The sequence below is a fragment of the Oryx dammah genome, unplaced genomic scaffold (assembly GCF_014754425.2).
Source record: "Oryx dammah isolate SB20612 unplaced genomic scaffold, SCBI_Odam_1.1 HiC_scaffold_2, whole genome shotgun sequence".
Classification (NCBI taxonomy): domain Eukaryota; kingdom Metazoa; phylum Chordata; class Mammalia; order Artiodactyla; family Bovidae; genus Oryx; species Oryx dammah.
Genome location: NW_024070186.1, coordinates 20,095,275 through 20,115,383, shown reverse-complemented (window position 1 = coordinate 20,115,383; position 20,109 = coordinate 20,095,275). Strand labels below are relative to the sequence as shown.

At 38.9% G+C, this 20,109-nt stretch overlaps 1 protein-coding gene across 1 annotated transcript in view; it reads right to left on the bottom strand.

Moving 5' to 3' along the window:
• The window catches only part of DNAJC13 (DnaJ heat shock protein family (Hsp40) member C13), a 155,669-nt gene that overhangs the window by 103,590 nt on the left and 31,970 nt on the right, over positions 1-20,109 (bottom strand). Inside the window, exons 3-5 of the mRNA XM_040232721.1 lie at positions 4,598-4,673; positions 3,674-3,823; positions 3,218-3,259 (exon numbers count right to left, since the gene is read on the bottom strand). Of these exons, the coding sequence (XP_040088655.1) occupies positions 3,218-3,259; positions 3,674-3,823; positions 4,598-4,673 (268 nt within the window). The remainder of the gene's footprint in view (positions 1-3,217; positions 3,260-3,673; positions 3,824-4,597; positions 4,674-20,109) is intronic.

Sequence of the window (20,109 nt, the reverse complement as noted above, 5' to 3'; positions counted from 1 at the left end):
AATGTAGATATTTTTCTTGTTGTTGTTCAGTTGCTCAGTCGTTTCTGACTCTGCGACCCCACAGACTGCAGCAAGTCAGGCTTCTCGGTCCTCCACTATCTCCTGAAGCTTGCTCAAATTCATGTCTACTGAGCTGGTGATGCTACCTAACCATCTCAGGCTCTGCTGCTCCCTTCTCCTCTTGCCTTCAATCTTTCCCAGCATCAAGGTCTTTTCCAGTGAATCCACTCTTCACATCAGGTGGCCAAAGTATTACAGATTCAGCATCAGTCTTTCCAATATTCAGGGTTGATTTCCTTTAGGATTGACTGATTTGATCTCCTTGCTGTCCAAGGCACTCTCAAGCATTTTCTCCAGCATCACAATACAAAAGCATCAGTTCTTCAGTGCTCAGCCTTCGCTATGGTCAAACTCTCACATCCCTACATAACTACTGGAAAAATCATAGCTTTGGCTATATGGACCTTTGTCGGCACAGTGATGTCTCTGGTTTATAATATGCAATCTACGTTTGTTATAGATTTCTTTACAAGGAAAAAGCATCTTTTAATTTCACTGCAGATGTCATCGCCTACAGTGATTTTGGAGCCCAAGAAAATAAAATCTGTCACCACTTCCATTTTTTCACTTTCTATTTGTCATGAAGTGATGTAGATTTTTTTTCTATACACATAAAAAAGCTGAGGCCTCAGTCTGACTGTAGGCTTTTCTAAATACACACCACTGGGATGTCATCTTTAGAAGTTTGATCACATTAGCAAGTAAAATTTGATTTAGGTAACTGGTGCTAGTTGTGTTTGACTCTTTGCAACCTCATCAACTGGAGCCTTCCAGGCTCCTTTGTCAGTGGGATTCTCAAGGCCAGAATACTCAAGTAGGTTGCCATTTCCTTCTCCAGTGGTCTTCCCAATCCAGGGATCTAACCCACATCTCCTATGTCTCCTACATTGGCGAGCAGTTTTTTACCACTAGTGCCATCTGGGAAGCTCTATTTAGATTACATTCCTTTATAAATTAAAGAACTTAGTATCAGAAATAATTACAAGGGTGAACATCTATTTACTCTCCAGTTTTATTCTTAGAAAAAACATTTAGTTGAGGCTGATAACCAAAATTCTATGTACAGAATAAAGGCAAAATGAGACAAACAGAAAGTAGGATAACAAAATGTGAGATGTGAAATGACCATTCCCTTGTTTAACCAAAAACTCCATAAAGTTTTCTACCCATCAATATGAAGTGGAATGCATGGTCAGTTACATGATTCTTAAGGTAAAAATAAACTGGTTGCTGCTCAAAAATACAACTACTTCTAATACTAAAATGGCAGAGAAATTTTCTCGCAGGTATTCAGAAAAGACAGTAAGACATTAGATAATCAGTATCTCCACCTCCCAACATTAAAGCCAGCAATAAGGTTCACAGAATCATATCCATCAATCCCCTCAGCATTTCTGAGATACGGCATCATGAGCATGACAGTTTCATAAAAGGATTTCTGCAGAAAGACGAAAGGGCCTGCATTAACACAAGAATATATTTAAAGCCTTGATTCTGCACTAAAGGATGGAGCAGTACCACACCTTTCCAGCAGAAGTAGGTCACAAAATTTGGTGGGAAGAGAGGTCATAAAAGTTGGTGCTTTTCCCACTATGCTGGTTTACATGCCTCACCCCAGTCTGTAGGATATTCTCCATTCTTTCAGTAGGTAATCAACTGTAAAGCAGTGAGATTTGTCAAGGGAACAAATCATTGTCCTTCAGGATTGTGGTGGCCAAGACAGTCTTAAGAGAACCTGATTTAGAGTATATCTAGGAGCGATGGGAAGCCTAAGACCAAATTCAACTTACATAAAACTGCTGCCCTTCAGGCTATCTTCTATGGATACTGTTTCCACCAAAAAGTTTGAAAAATATTAACTTCCTGAAGTTAACATATATAAAGGGGAACTTATAACAAAATCTATAAATATGCTTTAGGAAGCAGCTGTTTTCCAAATAGATGAGCTATACAGAAAACTCACCTACTAACATAATTAAAATAAGTGTACTAAATTATGATTTATAGAAATGTGACTGTGGCTTATCATGTATAAGCAGCAAGGAGCTCACCAAATACCATTAGGCTATTTTAAATGGCTCCTGAGCAACCAACCATTTGCTTGAGTTGAGATCAGTGAGGCTTCTCAGATACTAAAACACAGAACAGAATACCCATAGAAAGGATGAGGGCTTTTAAAAAACAAGGGAATGGTACTGCCAGCATATTAGAATTCAGGTCCTGCCTTTTGCCAGAAGCTAGAGTTCTGGACAGTGCTATGAATTTACACATTACTCTGGAACCCCCACCCCTATTATATAAGCAATACCTTCTCATGGAAAGAAATTTCGTATTTGAAGGGAGTGAAAGAAAAGCATCAGCGCCCATTTCCCCTCCCCAGAAGACTCAGATTTACTTTAAATGCTGCTATAACATGTCTAGAGAAGGCCTGGAAAAGTTAAGATTCTAATAAGCAATAATTACTTCCTGAAAGCTGTCATTGCACCATGCAAACCTTCATTATCGGCAAGACCCAGGGAGTGCGAGCATGATCAGTCTCTCAGTCATGTAGGACTTTTTGTGATTCCATGGACTGTAGCCTGGTAGGCTTCTCTGTCCATGGGATTTTCCAGGCAACAGTACTGGAGTGGGTTACCATTTTCTCCTCCCAGGGATCTTCCTGACTCAGGCACTGAACCCACGTCTTCTGCACTGGTAGGTGACTGAGCCACCTGGGAAGCCCCCAGATTCAGGGCAAGAGCATACAATGAGACAGTTTCAATACATAAATTTCCTTACAAGTTTAATACTTCTGAAATAAGAATCTTGTATAACAAACAACGACTGCATGTTCTAAAAAGTATTATCAGCAGTGTAAAGCTTCTGTTGCTGTTAAGAACACAGAATAAAGACTTCCTGAATGAAGCCTTTTTTTAATATTTAGTTCTGCCTGAAGATTGTTATCTAACTATTGGCATTAACAGTCATAAATCTAATTTCTCATATTTGAGTTTCCTGTTAAACTACATTTATCTATCACATGATATCAGGAGACATTAAAATTATGTTTCATTTTCTTCAGCTTTGCCACAAAGGGAATACACAGTTTATGCAAGGATTTCTGAAGTGCAACACTGATAAGCCAAAAAAGATATTAATAAATGTTAGAAATACTTGCCCTTCCTGTGATTTTTCCTTCTGAAAAATCAGTTCTAAATCTCTGAAAGAGAAGACATAAAAAACATAGTTATAACAACAGGCTTATTAAGAGAGACTCTCAGTTCAGTAGTTTCTATCCAAGGTAAGTAAAATACCAACTTGGTAATCCTGATATTAGAAAATGTTATTAAAGTTATAGTTAACGGAGATTCAATAAAAAGTGTGTGAAATTTTATTGAAAAACAGATTAAACATACAACTGCTTTGTTCTATATAATGCATTTAAAAAGATCTAAAAGAACTATCAAACCTAAAGGATTATCCAGCCTCTTAGTAAGAAAAGAGTAAAAGCTTCACAGTGTCAATTAAGGGTCAATTAGTGGGAAAAGGGCTCAGAACACCAGTATCTGTACTTTAATGTAACTCAAAAAAGAGAAGACAGAAATTTAGTGTATTAACATGAAACAATTCTCACCAATGCTTCTGTAAGAAGTTCTGTTCTGTGCTCTGTAGAAAATTTTAACGTTTCTGACTTTTTTCCACTGCCTTTACGAAATGTGAGGTTGAACTCTGTTCCTTGTCCTTTTCCTACAGGGCTGACGCTGCAAATGTCTCCATAAGGCCACTAACAAAAAAAAGGAAATCATTCAACTGGTGCTACACTGTGATGAAATGCAACACTTATTTTTACCATTTTAATTTCAAATCACTGATTAAATGAAAAAAACTTTACAAAACAGTACTGAGATCTAGAAAATGTTTTGTTTTACAGTAATTCTACAAAACAAACTAAAAAGTTTTCAGTTATCAGAGACAATAATAAAAAAGTTATGTCTTCCAATTTCAATGCCTGACTGATTAATGATTGATCAATCCAAAGCAACTAAAATACACAGATATGAAAAGATCTGGGGAAAACATTTTATGATTATCTACAAACCTTTAAAAATAGCAACAAAAAGAGGAATCTGTAAAACATGCCTAATTTGGACTTAAATTAGAATATTTTAAGTGTTTATTTACCCATATTCAGTTTAGTCTTGTCTTTATAAATAGCAACCTTATTTTTATGACATACATTTTCTAACCACTGCACTTAAGACTTATGTATGTCTGTATTACAGTAACAATATTGCCCTTAAAATTATAAACAATTTACAAATTTTATATTAAAATGATGTTTATAATCAAAGTAACAGTAAAAAGTTATACTCCTTAAAGCCTAGAAATATGCACACATATGCTCCCTTTATTATGTTTGGTCCTGAGTATTGAGCATTATATAAGTATATTAATCTTTTTCAAATTTGACATTTCTATCCTTCCTAGCCTTCAGGCCAGGGAGCACTGGCTTTTAAAATTCAAATGGAGTTCACCCAATAGCTTCTAAAATTATTACCTGATTTGTTACTTCTAAGGTATTGGGATTATATGTAGTAATCGCATGGGTTCCAACTGAAAAGACACGCTTATACCTACAAAGGAAATCAAGTACTTAAATTTAGTCTTAAAGGAAACATTTTATAAGAAAATACAAATAACACAAAAGAAACTTCTCAATAAATAAATAGAAATGTATTAGTTGATTTAATGTGACTAAATATAGCTTTGTTTTATATTCTCACATTTTTAACGTTCTGATAAAAAAAGACACTATACACTAGTAATTCTTTCAAAATATACTTTCAACAAGATTGTGATACAAATGAAGGAAAAGCTACAACCTACAACTGGTCTATCACAGTCCTTTTTCTGAAATCTTAATGATTTCTACTTAAGCAACTATCTATACTACAATTAAGTGTTGCAATTTTATAGAAGTAGGAAGCCTACATCAAAGACAAGCAATTTTCACTTCTTAAGTCACTTCCTTCACTTAAAGCAACATATTTGAAGGAGAATAACCATTTGGGTATTAGTAATTTTTTAGAAGAGAGAGAAATTCATAATGATAAAAAGTGGAAACTGAATTACAAAAACTTATTTAAAACTGACAAATTAGCTCTTTGAAAATAAAATGATAAACTAGGGCTGTGCTGTGAGCTCAGTCGTTCAGTCATGTCTAACTCTTTGCAACCCCATGGACTGTAGCCCACCAGGCTCCTCTGTTCATGGGATTCCCGAGGCAAGAATACTGGAGTGGGTTGCCATCTCCTTCTCCAGAAAATAAGTCTAAGAAAATACAAAAACAAAATTAAGCATAAGATAATTTATAACCATAGACACAGATGAAAAAAATGATATAAGTCTATGCTGATAAATATGAAAATTAAGAATAAATCAACATCCATTACAAGAATTTAAGAAAGCTGCAAACAATTACATCCTACAAAAGTACCAGGATCAAAGAAGAAGATGAAACCCTAAAGGAACAGGTAATTCTATGCTTCTTCAATTGTTCCAGGAAATAAACTAAAGCTTTTCAGTTCTTCCAGGGATAATAAAATTTGGCAAAACAAACAAATCTATTTTTAAATAAATACTATCAATAAGAATCAAATGACAGATTAAAATAGTAATACACCATGACCAAAGGCAGTTCATTTTAGGAAAACAGTTGAATATTAGAAAAATGTATAATTAGCGTATTTATTGAAATATCTTTCAGTATTTTAGTAGATTTTTAAATGATCAAAATGGATGTTAAATATAATCAGATGCCTTTTTTATATGTACGGAAAAGATTGCGCTTTTCTGCTTTAAACTACTAATACAGTAAAAAGATATACATTACCATAAACCAACAGTCACTATCTGACTCAAAGGACACATACTAGGAGTGGTCTCGTTAAAATCAAGAGAGCTCTTTCAAATTTTAATTTCCTATTATTTTTTCTAATCAGTACATTATATAATAAAAATGACAAAATTTCCATTTTGAGGAAAAATGATAGATTTTATTAATCTCTACCATTTTGCTGTATTACAAAACTTTCCCCTAATTTCTTATGTTAAAGGTGGCATGGGAAACTAAACAATGAGCACACTTCCTTCTAATATAAAAACATTCATTTGCTGCTTTGTAAGTGGCATCACCAACGTGATGGACATGAGTTTGAGTGGGCTCCAGGAGTTGGTGATGGGACAGGGAAGCCTGGCATGCTGCAGTCCATGGGGTCGCAGAGAGTCCGTTGCAACTGAACTGAACTGAACTGAAAGTGGGGAGAGGGTTGAGGGACAGATGAAGTAGATGAGGATTTATCTAAATAGCTCAAAAGTCTCGAAGTTTCAGAGGCTTAATTAATGGGAACAAAGAAAACCAAAGAAATAAAATCTTATTAAACCAGTATTTGCCTCAGAAGACAGTATAATGAAATCAAATGTATGGCAGAAATATGAATTCACAAATTCTAACTTTCAGAATCATCTTGACAGAATGCCAATATTTTTATCTTTAAATATTTTTATTGCAGTATAGTTGACTTACAGTGTTGTGCTAGTTTCAGCTGTACAGCAAAGTCAATCAATTATACATATAAATATATCCACTTTTTTAAGATTTTTTTCCCATATAGGTCATTACAAAATACTGAGTAGAATTCCCTGTGCTATACAGTACGTTTTACTAGTTCAGTTCAGTTCAATTCAGTCGCTCAGTCATGTCTGACTCTTTGCGACCCCATCGCAGCATGCCAGGCCTCCCTGTCCATCACCAACTCCCGGAGTTCACCCAAACCCACGTCCATTGAGTCGGTGATGCCATCCAGCCATCTCATCTTCTGTCGTCCCCTTTTCCTCCTGCCCCTAATCCCTCCCAGCATCACAGTCTTTTCCAATGAGTCAACTCTTTGCATGAGATGGCCAAAGTACTGGAGTTTCAGCTTTAGCATCATTCCTTCCAAAGAACACCCAGGACTGATATCCTTTAGAATGGACTAGTTAGATATCTATTATATATAGTGGTATCTAGGTCAATCTCAATCTCCCAATTTATCCCTCGCTCCCTTCCCCATCCGCCCCAACCGTAAGTTTGTTTTTCACATCTTTTACTCTCTGTTCTATAAATGAATTCATTTCAAACATACCAATTTGTATAATCCTGAAATAAAACTATAGAATTTTCTTTACTCTGGAAGCAAAAGTGTAAGAATTAAATCCCTGAAATGTTCCAAATATCAACTGATATAGTGATATTCATAATCTTAAGAGAATCTAAGTCAAGAAAATATCCTTTTCAATTTTATACTAATCTCTACCCAACATAGCTCTTCCTAACATTTTTCTTGTGTAACTTTTTCATCTTGATTAGTGCTGTGCAAAATAACTTTCCAAAATGATGAAAACATTCTGTAGGTACACTGTCCAATTAGGTAGCTCTTTTGAGCACCTGAAATGTGGCTAATGAGCAACTGCAAACAGCCACGCTTGGTTAGTGGCTGCTACCATATTGAAGAGAGTGCACTCTAGATTCTGCAGCACAAGGATGCTGGAGTGAGGTGTCCATTAGGCCATAACTGGGAAACTCAGAGCTCCAAAGCTTCCTAAGAAGAAAGCTGTAAGAAAACTCTTAGGAGAATGTCCTGCCATCCCTCTCTCTTTCTCTTCTCTTTTTTCTAAGAGTTCCACAGACCTCTCTCGTCTAGGGTGGCTGCTGCACTTCCCTTTAAGGTCAGGGTAAATATTGTACTCCTAGGTCATTTAAAACTTTTATAGAGGTGCTTTCATGGTCCAGTGGTTAAGAATCTGCCTTCCAGCCAGTGCAGAGGACACAGGTTCGATTCTTGGTTCCGGAAGATTCACACAACTACTGAGGCCACATGCTGCAACTATCCAGGACCAGAGGCCATGCTGCGCAACAAAGAGAAGCCACCACAGTGAGTAGCCCCTGCTCACCGCAACTAGAAAAAGCCCACTCACAGCAATGAAGACCCAATGCAGCCCAAAATTAATTAATTAATTAAAAAAAAAACTTTTTAAAGCACCCTTAAACCTTCCAAGTACCTAAAAAGCCCCCTTGGATACCAGATTTAGATTAAAATCAGAATGAGCTCACATGTATGGTGCTAGTGAAACTTGCAATTTAAGATTTTAAGTGAAACAAAGATGAATATTTTTAATGATAAAAGGTACAATTCACAAAGAAGATAGACATCATAAGCTATTAGACATCTAACAACAAAAAATCAAAGATACATAAAACAAAAATAAAAAAAAATAAGGGAAAAGAAAAAATATATAATCATAGTGAGACATAGTAACATTTCTCTGAGAATATTTTATCAAGTGCAGAACAAAGAATAGGAGCATCTTGAATGATGTTATTAATAATTTAAATATGCTAAATTTACATTAATGTTAATCTTATATCCTACACAAATATTTTTAAAATTTTGTTATCTTATACGTTGTTATGTCCATAGGACATTTAGAAGAACTGGCAAAAAGGTAAACATTACTAAATTTCAAAAAGCAGAATTCTTTTTCTTGTGATCCATATATATATATATATATATATATTTACATACACACACGTATTATTTTTGAAATTATGTTCCATTATAGTATGTAACAAGATATTGACTATAGCTTCCTTTGCTGTGGAGTAAACCTTTGGTACTCACTGCAAATGTATTTTTTAAAATTAAAAACCTAGCTTTCTACTTTCACTAAGTCAAACAAGTAGAATCAAAATGGACAAATTTTTTAGACAAAAATTCATGTTTTCTAAAATATATATCATACATGTTATTTATGTATATGTATACAAAAGTTTTTCTACTACACTTGATAAAGGCTTGAGAAAGAACATTAAAAAAAAAAAGAAATGGAGAAATTGGAAAACATTAAATAAATGAAATAGGAGCACTGAATATGAAATAGAAAAAGTGAAACAAACTCAAGAAAAGTAAAAGATCTTCATACAGTCCAGTTGTTTTTAAACATGGCTGCTCATTAGAAATGTATCTGGAGCTCTGGCGAAAAAAAAGAAATACCTGGGCATCTGTGGTGGTAGTGATTTAGTCGCTAAGTCATGTCCAACTCTTTGACCCCATGGACTATAGCCTGCCAGGCTCCTCTGCCCATGGGATTCTCCTGGCAAGTATACTGGAGTGGGTTGCCACTTCCTCCTCCAGAGGATATTCCCAACTCAGAAATCGAACTCTGGTCTCCTGCATTGCAGGCAGATTTCAAGATAATTCTGATATGCATCTGGATTTGATCACAGCTTCTTCTATTTAATGGTACTCTTTGTAATATAGAATTCCGTTATTTTTCTATTAACCAATTGTGATACAATGGTAATGAGTAATAATAGTTTTTCTTGTTGTTCAGTCACTACGTTGTGTCTGACTCTTTGCGACCCCATGGACTGCAGCATGCCAGGCTTTCCTATTCTGCACCATTTCCTGGAGTTTGCTCAAACTCATGTCCATTGAGTCGGTAATGCCATCCAACCATCTGATCCTCTGTCTCTCGCTTCTCCTTCTGCCCTCAATCTTTTCTTGCTTTCCTCTTCTTTTTTAAAAAATTTTATTTTTGGCTGCACAGGGTCTTCGTTGCTTTGCAGAGGTGCATGGGCTTCAATAGTTGCAGCACGTGGGCTCAGTACCTGCAGACTGCGGGCTCTAGAGCCATGGGCTCAGTGGTTGTCGTGCATGGGCTTAGATGCGCTACAGCATGTGGAATTTTCCTGGGCCAGGGATTGAACCTAAGTCCCCTGCAATGGCAGGCAGATTCTTATCCACTGCACCACAGGGAAATCCTGCTTTCATCTTTGAAATAAGTTTTTATAACATGATTTTTTTCCATACAAAAACTTTTTTTAGGAAAGGAAAAACTAATAATGTTAGGTCAGATATTCCATATTATCATGGATTGCCTCAATATTAAATGAGGACCTAATGGTGTGCTGGATTCAATGATATGAATAAGAGTGAATAAGAGTTCCTTAAAGACCTAGTTTCCTCTGGGAAGATATTTTATTTATTATTTAGTTAACCAGTTTAGATATCTTAAATAAAACTTCAAAGTACTAAAAGCTAAGACAATTGTCAATCGTTGTAAGAAAATTTATTTCAGACCTGAAAACTCTTAGCTAGCTTCTATCAATTAGACATGTACAATATTATCAAGACATAAACATATTATAAAAATAATGAGCAACATCACAAGGTCATATACTTCTGTACCGAAATTTGTACTATTCATTTATCTCAAGAGAAAACTCAACATTAGTTTTTTTGTTAAGTACAGAAAAAACTTGTGTTCGTTGTAAAATAATGGTTCTCAGGTGGTGCAGTAGTAAAGAATCAGCCTGCCGATGCAAGAGATGCAAGAGATGCAGGTTTGACCTCTGGGTCGGGAAGATGCTCTGGAGTAGGAAATGGCAAACCACTCCAGTATTCCTGCCTGGAAATTTCTACGGACAGAGGAACCTGGTGGGCTACAGTCCACGAGGTCGCAAAGAGTCAAATATTAATGAGCTGCTGAACACACACAATGGTTCTCTATTTTCCTGTGAAAATAAAAACCTTTGTGTATTTATTTTCAAGTTAACATCTTTAATCCTTTCAGTGGATAGTCTATGCAACAGGTTTCAAATAAGCCAAAAAGATCTAAACAGAGCTGAAAGAGACAGCTTTTGTTACCTTATATAGTCCTCATAATATACAGCTTGAACTCCTATAGCACCCTGGGTAAAGTGGGCTACTTTTAATTGTTCACTAGCATGGTGCTGCAGTGACTGTGAGATCCTCCATGACCAAGGGCAGAGAAGCCCCAGCAAGATGGTAGGCACTGGAGCAGTGACTACGCAGCCCTGGAGCCACTTTGAGGAGATACCCCACGTCCAAAGGCAAAGGAGAAGCCCCAGCAGGACGGTAGGAGGGATGAAATCACATTTAGAAACAGACCCCATACCCTCCAGAGAGGCTCAGAGGACTCAAACAAACCTTTTGCACACCAGGACCCAAAGACCCCACAAAGACTGAAACAGAGCTATCTCTGAGTGTTTCCTGTGGAGGGAAGGGTCAAAAGTGGACTGCCACAGGGGCAGGGGTTCTGGGTACAGCAGACTTGGGTATGGCATAAGCCTCTTGGAGGAGGTAGCCATTAACCTCACCATACAGCCGCCAGAACTTACACAGGACTGGGAAAGAGACTTTTGGAAGGCAGAAACAGAAACCTGTGCACACCAGGACCCAGGAGAAAGGAGCAATGATCCCACAAGAGACTGATCTAGACGTGCCAATGACTGTCTAGGAGGGTCCGGTGGAGGCCTCGGTCAGCGGTGGCCTTCTGTAGGGTTAAGGGTACTGAGTGTAGCAGTGCCTGCACGGGACCTTTTGAAGGAGGTCACCATTATCTTTATTACCTCCACCATGGTTTCAGTTCAGTTCACTCTGTTGTGTCCAACACCAGGCCACCCTGTCCATCACCAACTCCCGGAGTACACTCAAACTCATGTCCAATGAGTTGGTGATGCCATCCAGCCATCTCAACATCTGTGGTCCTCTTCTTCTGCCTTCAATCTTTACCATCATCAGGGTCTTTTCCAATGAGTCAGCTCTTCACATCAGGTGGCCAAAGGCTTGGAGTCTCAGCTTCAGCCTCAGTCCTTCCAATGAATATTCAGGACTGATTTCCTTAAAGATGGACTGGTTGGATCTCCCTGCAGTCCAAGGGCCTCTCAAGAGTCTTCAGCACCAGAGTTCAAAAGCATCAATTCTTTGGCACTCAGGTTTCTTCATAGTCCAACTCTCACATCCTAGTATCACTACTGGAAAAACCATAGCCTTGACTAGACAGACCTTTGTTGGCAAAGTAATGTCTCTGCTTTTTAACAGGCTGTCTAGGTTGGTCATAACTTTCCTTCCGATGAGTAAGTGTCTTTTAATTTCATGGCTGCAATCACATTCTGCAGTGATTTTTGGAGCCCCCAAAAATAAAGTCTGACACTGTTTCCCCATCTATTTGCCATGAAGTGATGGGACCAGATGCCATGATCTTAGTTTTCTGAATGTTGAGCTTTAAGCCAACTTTTTCACTCTCCTCTTTCACTTTCATCAAGAGGCTCTTTAGTTCTTCTTCACTTTCTGCCACAAGCGCAGTGTTATCTGCATATCTGAGGTTACCGGTATTTCTCCCAGCAATCTTGATTCCAGCCTGGCATTTCTCATGATGTACTCTGCATGTAAGTTAAATAAGCAGAGTGACAATATAAAGCTGTGATGTGCCCCTTGCTCTATTTGGAAACAGTCTGTTGTTCCATGTCCAGTTCTAATTGTTGCTTCCTGACCTGCATACAGATTTCTCAAGACGCAGGTCAGATGGTTTGATATTCCCATCTCTTTCAGAATTTTCCACAATTGTGGTTATCCACATAGTCAAAGGCTTTGGCATAGTCAATAAAGCAGAAATAGATGATTTCCTGGAACTCTTGTCAGTTTTTCGATAATCCAACAGATGCTGACAATTTGATCTCTGGTTCCTCTGCCTTTTCTAAAACCAGCCTAAACAGCTGGAATTTCACGATTCATGTACTGTTGAAGCCTGGCTTAGAGAATTTTGAGCATTACTTACTAGCATGTGAGATGAATATGATTGTGCCATAGTTTGAGCATTCGTTGGAATTCCCTTTCTTTGGGATTGGAATGAAAACTGACATTTTCCAGTCCTGTAACCACTGCTGAGTTTTCCAAATCTGCAGGCGTATTGAGTGCAGCACTTTCACAGCATCACCTTTTACGACTGAAATAGCTCAACTGGAATTCCATCACCTCCACTAGCTTTGTTCGTACTGATGCTTCCTAAGGCCCACTTAACTTCGCATTCCAGGATGTCTGGCTCTAGGTCAATGATCATACTATCGTGATTATCTGGGTGTTGAAGATGTTTTTTGTACAGTTCTTCTGGGTATTCTTGCCACCTCTTCTTAATATCTTCTGCTTCTGTTAGGTCCATACCATTTCTGTCCTTTATTGGGCCCATCTTTGCTTTTGAACTGTGGTGTTGGAGAAGACTCTTGAGAGTCCCTTAGACTGCAAGGAGATCCAACCAGTCATTCTAAAGGAGATCAGTCCTGGGTGTTCACTGGAAGGACTGATGCTAAAGCTGAAAGTCCAATACTTTGCCCACCTCATGCAAAGAGTTGACTCATTGGAAAAGACCCTGATACTGGGAGGAATTTGGGGCAGGAGGAGAAGGGGATGACAGAGGATGAGATGGCTGGATGGCATCTCCGACTCGATGGACATGAGTTTGCGTAAATGCCGGGAGTTGGTGATGGACAGGGCGGCCTGGCGTTCTGCAGTTCATGGGGTCGCAAAGAGTCGAACATGACTGAGCGACTGAACTGAACTGAACTGGCGTGAATTGTCCTCTTGGTATCTCTAATTTTTTCGAAGAGATCTCTAGTCTTTCCCATTCTATTGTTTTCCTCTATTTCTTTGCAGTGATTACTGAGGAAGGCTTTCTTATCTCTCCTTGCTGTTCTTTGGAACTCTGCATTCAAATGGGTATATCTTTCCTTTTCTCCTCTGCTTTTTACTTCTTCTTTTCACAACTATTTGTAAGGCCTCCTCAGACAACCATTTTGCCTGTTTGCCTTCCTTTTTCTTTGGGATGGTCTTGATCCCTGCCTCCTGCACAGGGTCACAAACCTCCATCCATAGTTCTTCAGGCACTCTGTCTATCTGATCTAATCCCTTGAATCTATTTCTCACTTCCATGGTATAATTGTAAGTGATTTGATTTAGCTCATACCTGAATAGTCTGGCCTGGAGAATTCCATGGACTGTATAGTCCATGGGGTTGCAAACAACTGGACACAACTGAGCGACTCTCACTTTCACTAACTTCGTCTATGACACTGTAGAGTGACACTAGCAAATCTGCACTCGTCACATAACTAATCATTTTAACTAAACATTTGCAAGGAGTAAAACTGCTCAGAATCTGCAAAGAGGCACTAGAACAGCATTTTAGCTGGCTTCTAAGACTGCATTCCAGGGTCTAACTGGGACACAGAAACCCTAAGAAAATTCACTGTTCTGGGCAGAAAGAAGGAAGAAGATATACTAGGTCCCTGGGACACATTAACTAATCAATTAAATTTAAAACGGATCTGATAATCTGGCGCTGCCTGAGGGAGCAGCCCAAGTCCAAGGTCAGGGCTGCCAACAGGAGCCACCCCATTTCCAAGCTAAGGAGCAGAGGCTGCGCTTTGCTGGAGCAGCCGTGAAGAGATAACCCACATCCAAGGTAAGAGAAACCCAAGTTAAGACGGAAGGTGCTGACAGAGGGCATCAGAGGGCAGACAGACTAAAACCACAATCACAGAAAACTAGCCAACCTGATCACACGGACCACAGCTTGTCTGACTTAATGAACCTAAGCCATGCCGTGTAAGGATACCCAAGACAGAGAGGTCATGGTGGAGAGGTCTGACAGAATGTGGTCCACTGGAGAAAGGAATGGCCAACCACTTCAGTATTCTTGCCTCGAGAACCTCATGAACAGTATGAAAAGGCAACAAATTACGACACTGAAAGATGAACTCCCCAGGTCGGTAGATGCACAATATGCTACTGGAGATCAGTGGAGAAGTAACTCCAGAAAGAATGAAGGGAAGGAGCCGAAGAAAAAACAAAACCCAGTTGTGGATGTGATGGGTGACAGAAATAAGGTCCAGTGCTGTAAAGAGCAATATGGCACAGAAACATGGAATGTCAGGTCCATGAATCAAAGCAAATTGGAAGTGGTCAAATAGGAGATGGCAAGAGTGAACGTCAACATTCTAGGAATCAGCGAACTAAGATGGACCAGAATCGGTGAATTTAACTCAAGATGACCATTATATCTACTACTATGGGCAGGAATCCCTTAGAGAAATGGAGTAGCCAGCATGGTCAACAAAAGAGTCTGAAATGCAGTACTTGGATGCTATCTCAAAAACGACAGGATGATCTCTGTTCATCTCCAAGGCAAACCATTCAATATCACAGTAATCCAAGTCTATATCCCAACCAGTAACGCTGAAGAAGCTGAAGTTGAATGGTTCTATGAAGATCTAGAAGACCTTTTAGAACGAACACCCAAAAAAGATGTGCTTTTCATTATAGGAGACTGGAATGCAAAAGTAGGAAGTCAAGAAACACCTGGAGTAACAGGCAAATTTGGCCTTGGAATGCGGAATGAAGCAGGGCAAAGGCTAATAGAGGTTTGCCAAGAGAATGCACTGGTCATAGCCAATACTCTCTTCCAACAACACAAGAGAAGACCCTACACATGGACATCACCAGATGGTTAACACCAAAATCAGGTAGATTATATTATTTGGAGCCAAAGATGGAGAAGTTCTTTACAGTCGGCTAAAACAAGACGGGGAGCTGACTGTGGCTCAGATCATGAACTCCTTATTGCCAAATTCAGAGTTAAATTGAACAAAGTGGGGAAAACCACTAGACCATTAGGTATGACCTAAATCACATCCCTTTTGATTATACAGTGGAAGTGAGAAATAGATTTACCGGACTCGACCTGACAGAGTGCCTGAAGAACTATGGACAGAAATTCGTAACATTGTATAGGAAGCGGTGATCAAAACCATCCCCAAGAAAAAGAAATGCAAAAAGGCAAAATGGTTGTCTGAGGAGGCCTTACAAATAGCTGTGAAAAAAAGAGAAGCAAAAAGCAAAGGAGAAAAGGAAAGATATACCCATTTGAATACAGAGTTCCAAAGAACAGCAAGGAGAGATAAGAAAGCCTTCCTCCGTGATCAGTGCAAAGAAATAGAGAAAAACAATAGAATGGGAAAGACTAGAGATCTCTTCAAGAAAATTACAGATACCAAGGGAACATTTCATGCAAAGATGGGCTCAATAAAGGACAGAAATGGTATGGACCTAACAGAAGCAGAAGATACTAAGAAGTGGTGGCAATATTACACAGAAGAACTATACAAAAAAGATCTTCATGACCTAGATAATCACAATGGTGTGATCACTCACCTAGAGCCAGACATTCTAGAATGTGAAGTCAAGTGGGCCTTAGGAAGCATCACTACGAACAAAGCTACTGGAGGTGATACAATTCCATTTGAGCTAATTCAAATCCTAAAAAATGATGCTGTGAAAGTGCTGCACTCAATATGCCAGCAAATTTGGAAAACTCAGCAGTGGCCACAGGACTGGAAAACATTAGTTTTCATTCCAAATCCAAAGAAAGGCAATACCAAAGAATGCTCAAACTACCGCACAATCACATTCATCTCACACGCTCGTAAAGTAATACTTAAAATTCTCCAAGCCAGGCTTCAGCAATATGTGAACTGTGAACTTCCAGATGTTCAAGCTGGTTTTAGAAAAGGCAGAGGAACCAGAGATCAAATTACCAACATCTGCTGGATCATGGAAAAAGCAAGAGAGTTCCAGAAAAACATCTATTTCTGCTTTATTGATGATGCCAAAGCCTCTGACTGTGTGGATCACAATAAACTGCGGAAAATTCTGAAAGAGATGGGAATACCAGATCACCTGACCTGCCTCTTGAGGAACCTCTATGCAGATCAGGAAGCAACATTTAGAACTGGACATGGAACAACAGACTGGTTCCAAATAGGAAAAGGAGTACGTCAAGGCTGTATACTGTCACCCTGCTTATTTAACTGATATGCAGAATACATCATGAGAAACGCTGGGCTGGAAGAAGCACAAGCTGGAATCAAGATTGCCAGGAGAAACAGCAATAACCTCAGATATGCAGATGACACCACCCTTATGGCAGAAAGTGAAGAGGAACTAAAAAGCCTCTTGATGAAAGTGAAAGTGGAGAGTGAAAAAGTTGGCTTAAAGCTCAACATTCAGAAAATGAAGATCATGGCCTCCGGTCTCATCACTTCATGGCAAATAGATGGGGAAACAGTGGAAACATTGACAGACTTTTTTATTTTGGGGCACTCCAAAATCACTGCATATGGTGATGGCAGCCATGAAATTAAAGATGCTTGCTCCATGGAAGAAAAGCTATGACCAATCTAGACAGCATATTAAAAAGCAGAGACATTACTTTGCCAACAAAGTTACATCTAGTCAATGCTATGGTTTTCCCAATAGTCATGTATGGATGTGAGAGTTGGACCATAAAGAAAACTGATGCTTTTGAACTGTGGTTTTGGAGAAGATTCTTGATGGTCCCTTGGACTGCAAGGAGATCCAACCAGTCAATCCTCAAGGAAATCAGTCCTGAATATCACTGGAAGAACTGATGCTGAAGCTGAAACTTTAATACTTTGGCCACCTGATGCGAAGAACTGACTCACTGGAAAAGACCCTGTTTCTGGTAAAGATTCAAGGCAGGAGAAGGGGATGACCTAGGTTGAGATGGCTGGATGGCATCATTGACTTGATGGACAGGACTTTGGGTAAGCTTCGGGAGTTGATGATGGACAGGGAAGCCTGGTGTGCTGCAGTGCACAGGGTTACAAAGAGTGGGACGCAACTGCGACTAAAGTGATGTGAACTGGGTTCACAGTAATATTAAACATGAGGTACAAAGACTTGCCCCATGCTCCCAGTCCTCACCTTCCACATCTCCCCCTTTACCAAGAACCCCTACCATAGAGATTTGTTTCATCTGTATCTGATCAACGTACATTGATACATCAGTATCCAACAAAGTCCCAGCTGACATTAGAGTTCACTCTTGGGTGTCTCACATTCTATGCTTTGGACAAAGTATCCAAGTGTATCTACCATTACAGTATCATGGAGTAGTTTCACCTTCCTAAAAATCTTCTGAACTCTATCCTTTCTTCCCTGCTACAAACCTTGGATGCCACTGATCTTTTTACTTTTTATAAAGTATCCCTTTTCTACAATGCTATGTAGTTGGAATTGTACAGCACACAGCCTTCACAGATTAGCTTCTTTCACTTAGTATTTAAGTTTTAAGTTTCTTCCATGTCTTTTCATGACTTGATGGTTCATTACTTTTTAGAACTGAATAATATTCATTGTCTGCATATATTAATTTACTTACTCATTCACCTACTGAAAGACATTTTGGTTGCTTTCAAGTTTGGTAATTATGAATAAAGATGCTGTAAACATCTGTGTGCAGGTTTCTGTGCAATGTAAGAATGTAAGTTCTCAGCTTCCCTGGGTAAATTTAGTGTAACTGCTGGATCATATGGTAAGAGACCTGGAGGAGGGCATGGCAACCCACTCCAGTATTCTTGTTTGGAGAATCCCCCTGACAAAGCCTGGTAAACTATGGTACACAGGATTGCAAAATAGCTGGATAGGACTGAAGCAATTTAGCATGCACATGCATGGTAAGAGAACGTTGAGTGTTGTAAGAAACCACCGAACTATCTTCCCAAAAAGCTGTACCATTTCACATTTCCACCAGCAATAAAGGAGAGTTCCTGTTGCTTCACATCCTCACCAGCATTTGGAGTTGCCAAGCATTCTGGATTTTGGCCATTTATCTCTACGTTCGCATTTCCCCGAATTAGTTGTCAACCACATATTTTCTTGTTTTCTCTTTCATGGCCATGCCGCGTGGCATGTGGGATTGTAGTTTCCAGACCAGTGGACACACAGAGCTCTAACCACCAGACTACCAAGAAATTCCCGGCATACTTTCTTTGGTGAGGTCTCTGTTAAGATTTTTGGCTCACTTTTCAATCAAGTTGTTTGTTCTTTCACTTGTTAAGTTTTAAGGGTTCTTTGTACAGAACAGTTCTTATCTTTTGCAGTTACTTTCTCCCGAATTATCTTCACATTCTCTTGATACTGTCTTTCAGAAAGCACATGTTTTCAACTTTAATGTAGTCCATTCATCAATTCATTTTTTCATGACTATTACCTTTGGTGTTGTACCTAAAACATCATCACCAAACCTAAGATAATCTGGATGTTCTCCCATGTTATCCAGGAGTTTTATAATTTTGCATTTCACATTTTGGTCTGTTATCTGAAATCTGAGTTAATCTGAGTTAATTTTGTGAAGGATGTAGAATCTATGCCTAGACTCATTTTTTTGCAAGTGGATATCCAGGTGTCAAGTATCACTTGCTGAAAAGATTCTGTGCTTTTCAGCTGGCGTGGTGGGGAGGAGAGGGTGGAAGGTACCACAGAGAGTAACAAGGGAATATTAAAAAAAAAAAAAGACTGTGCTTTTAATAGAACATTGCGCATAAAATATAAAATTTCTATAAGGAGATGTGGTCCTATTTGCACTTCTGAAAGATATTCAAATATCAAGATTGCCTGATAAGCACTAAGAGATGTACAAAGAAAATACAAAGACCATTCAGGACTCATACCTGGTTTAGAGGCTGGCAGGGGCAAGGGCTAAAATCAACAAAGCAGGGGAAAAAAATCTCAGGATTCCTAGACTTATCAGAGTTGGTGAGGTGTGTAAGTAACAGGCAGCTAAAGAGAAGAGTCTCTCTTCATTGTCCAACTCTTCCTACTTACAAGAAAGGAATCAGAAATTCACCAGCTTCCCTTTCCCTTAACTCAAATTTCCTGTATCAAGTCATTCCAGGGTCGCTAAGAGTCTGACATGACTGAGTGACTTCACTTTCACTTTTCACTTTCATGCATTGGAGAAGGCAACGGCAACCCACTCCAGTGTTCTTGCGTGGAGAATCCCAGGGACGGGGGAGCCTAGTGGGCTGCCGTCTATGGGGTCGCACAAAGTTGGACACGACTGAAGTCACTTAGAAAAAATGAATATAGTGGGTACCTGCCAGTGACTTATCACAGACATATCCCAATGTAGTGAAGCTAAAATCCTGTTCATATACTAAAATCCTACTTTTAAATTCAGAGCATTTGCTGCAATTAATGTATGCAAATATTAAAGTGATCCACAGGCAGATTTTCCATGTAATTTCCATTCAGGAAAAAACTTAAGTACCTAATTTTCAACATTACTCTGAATCGTTCCATAGGGAATCTA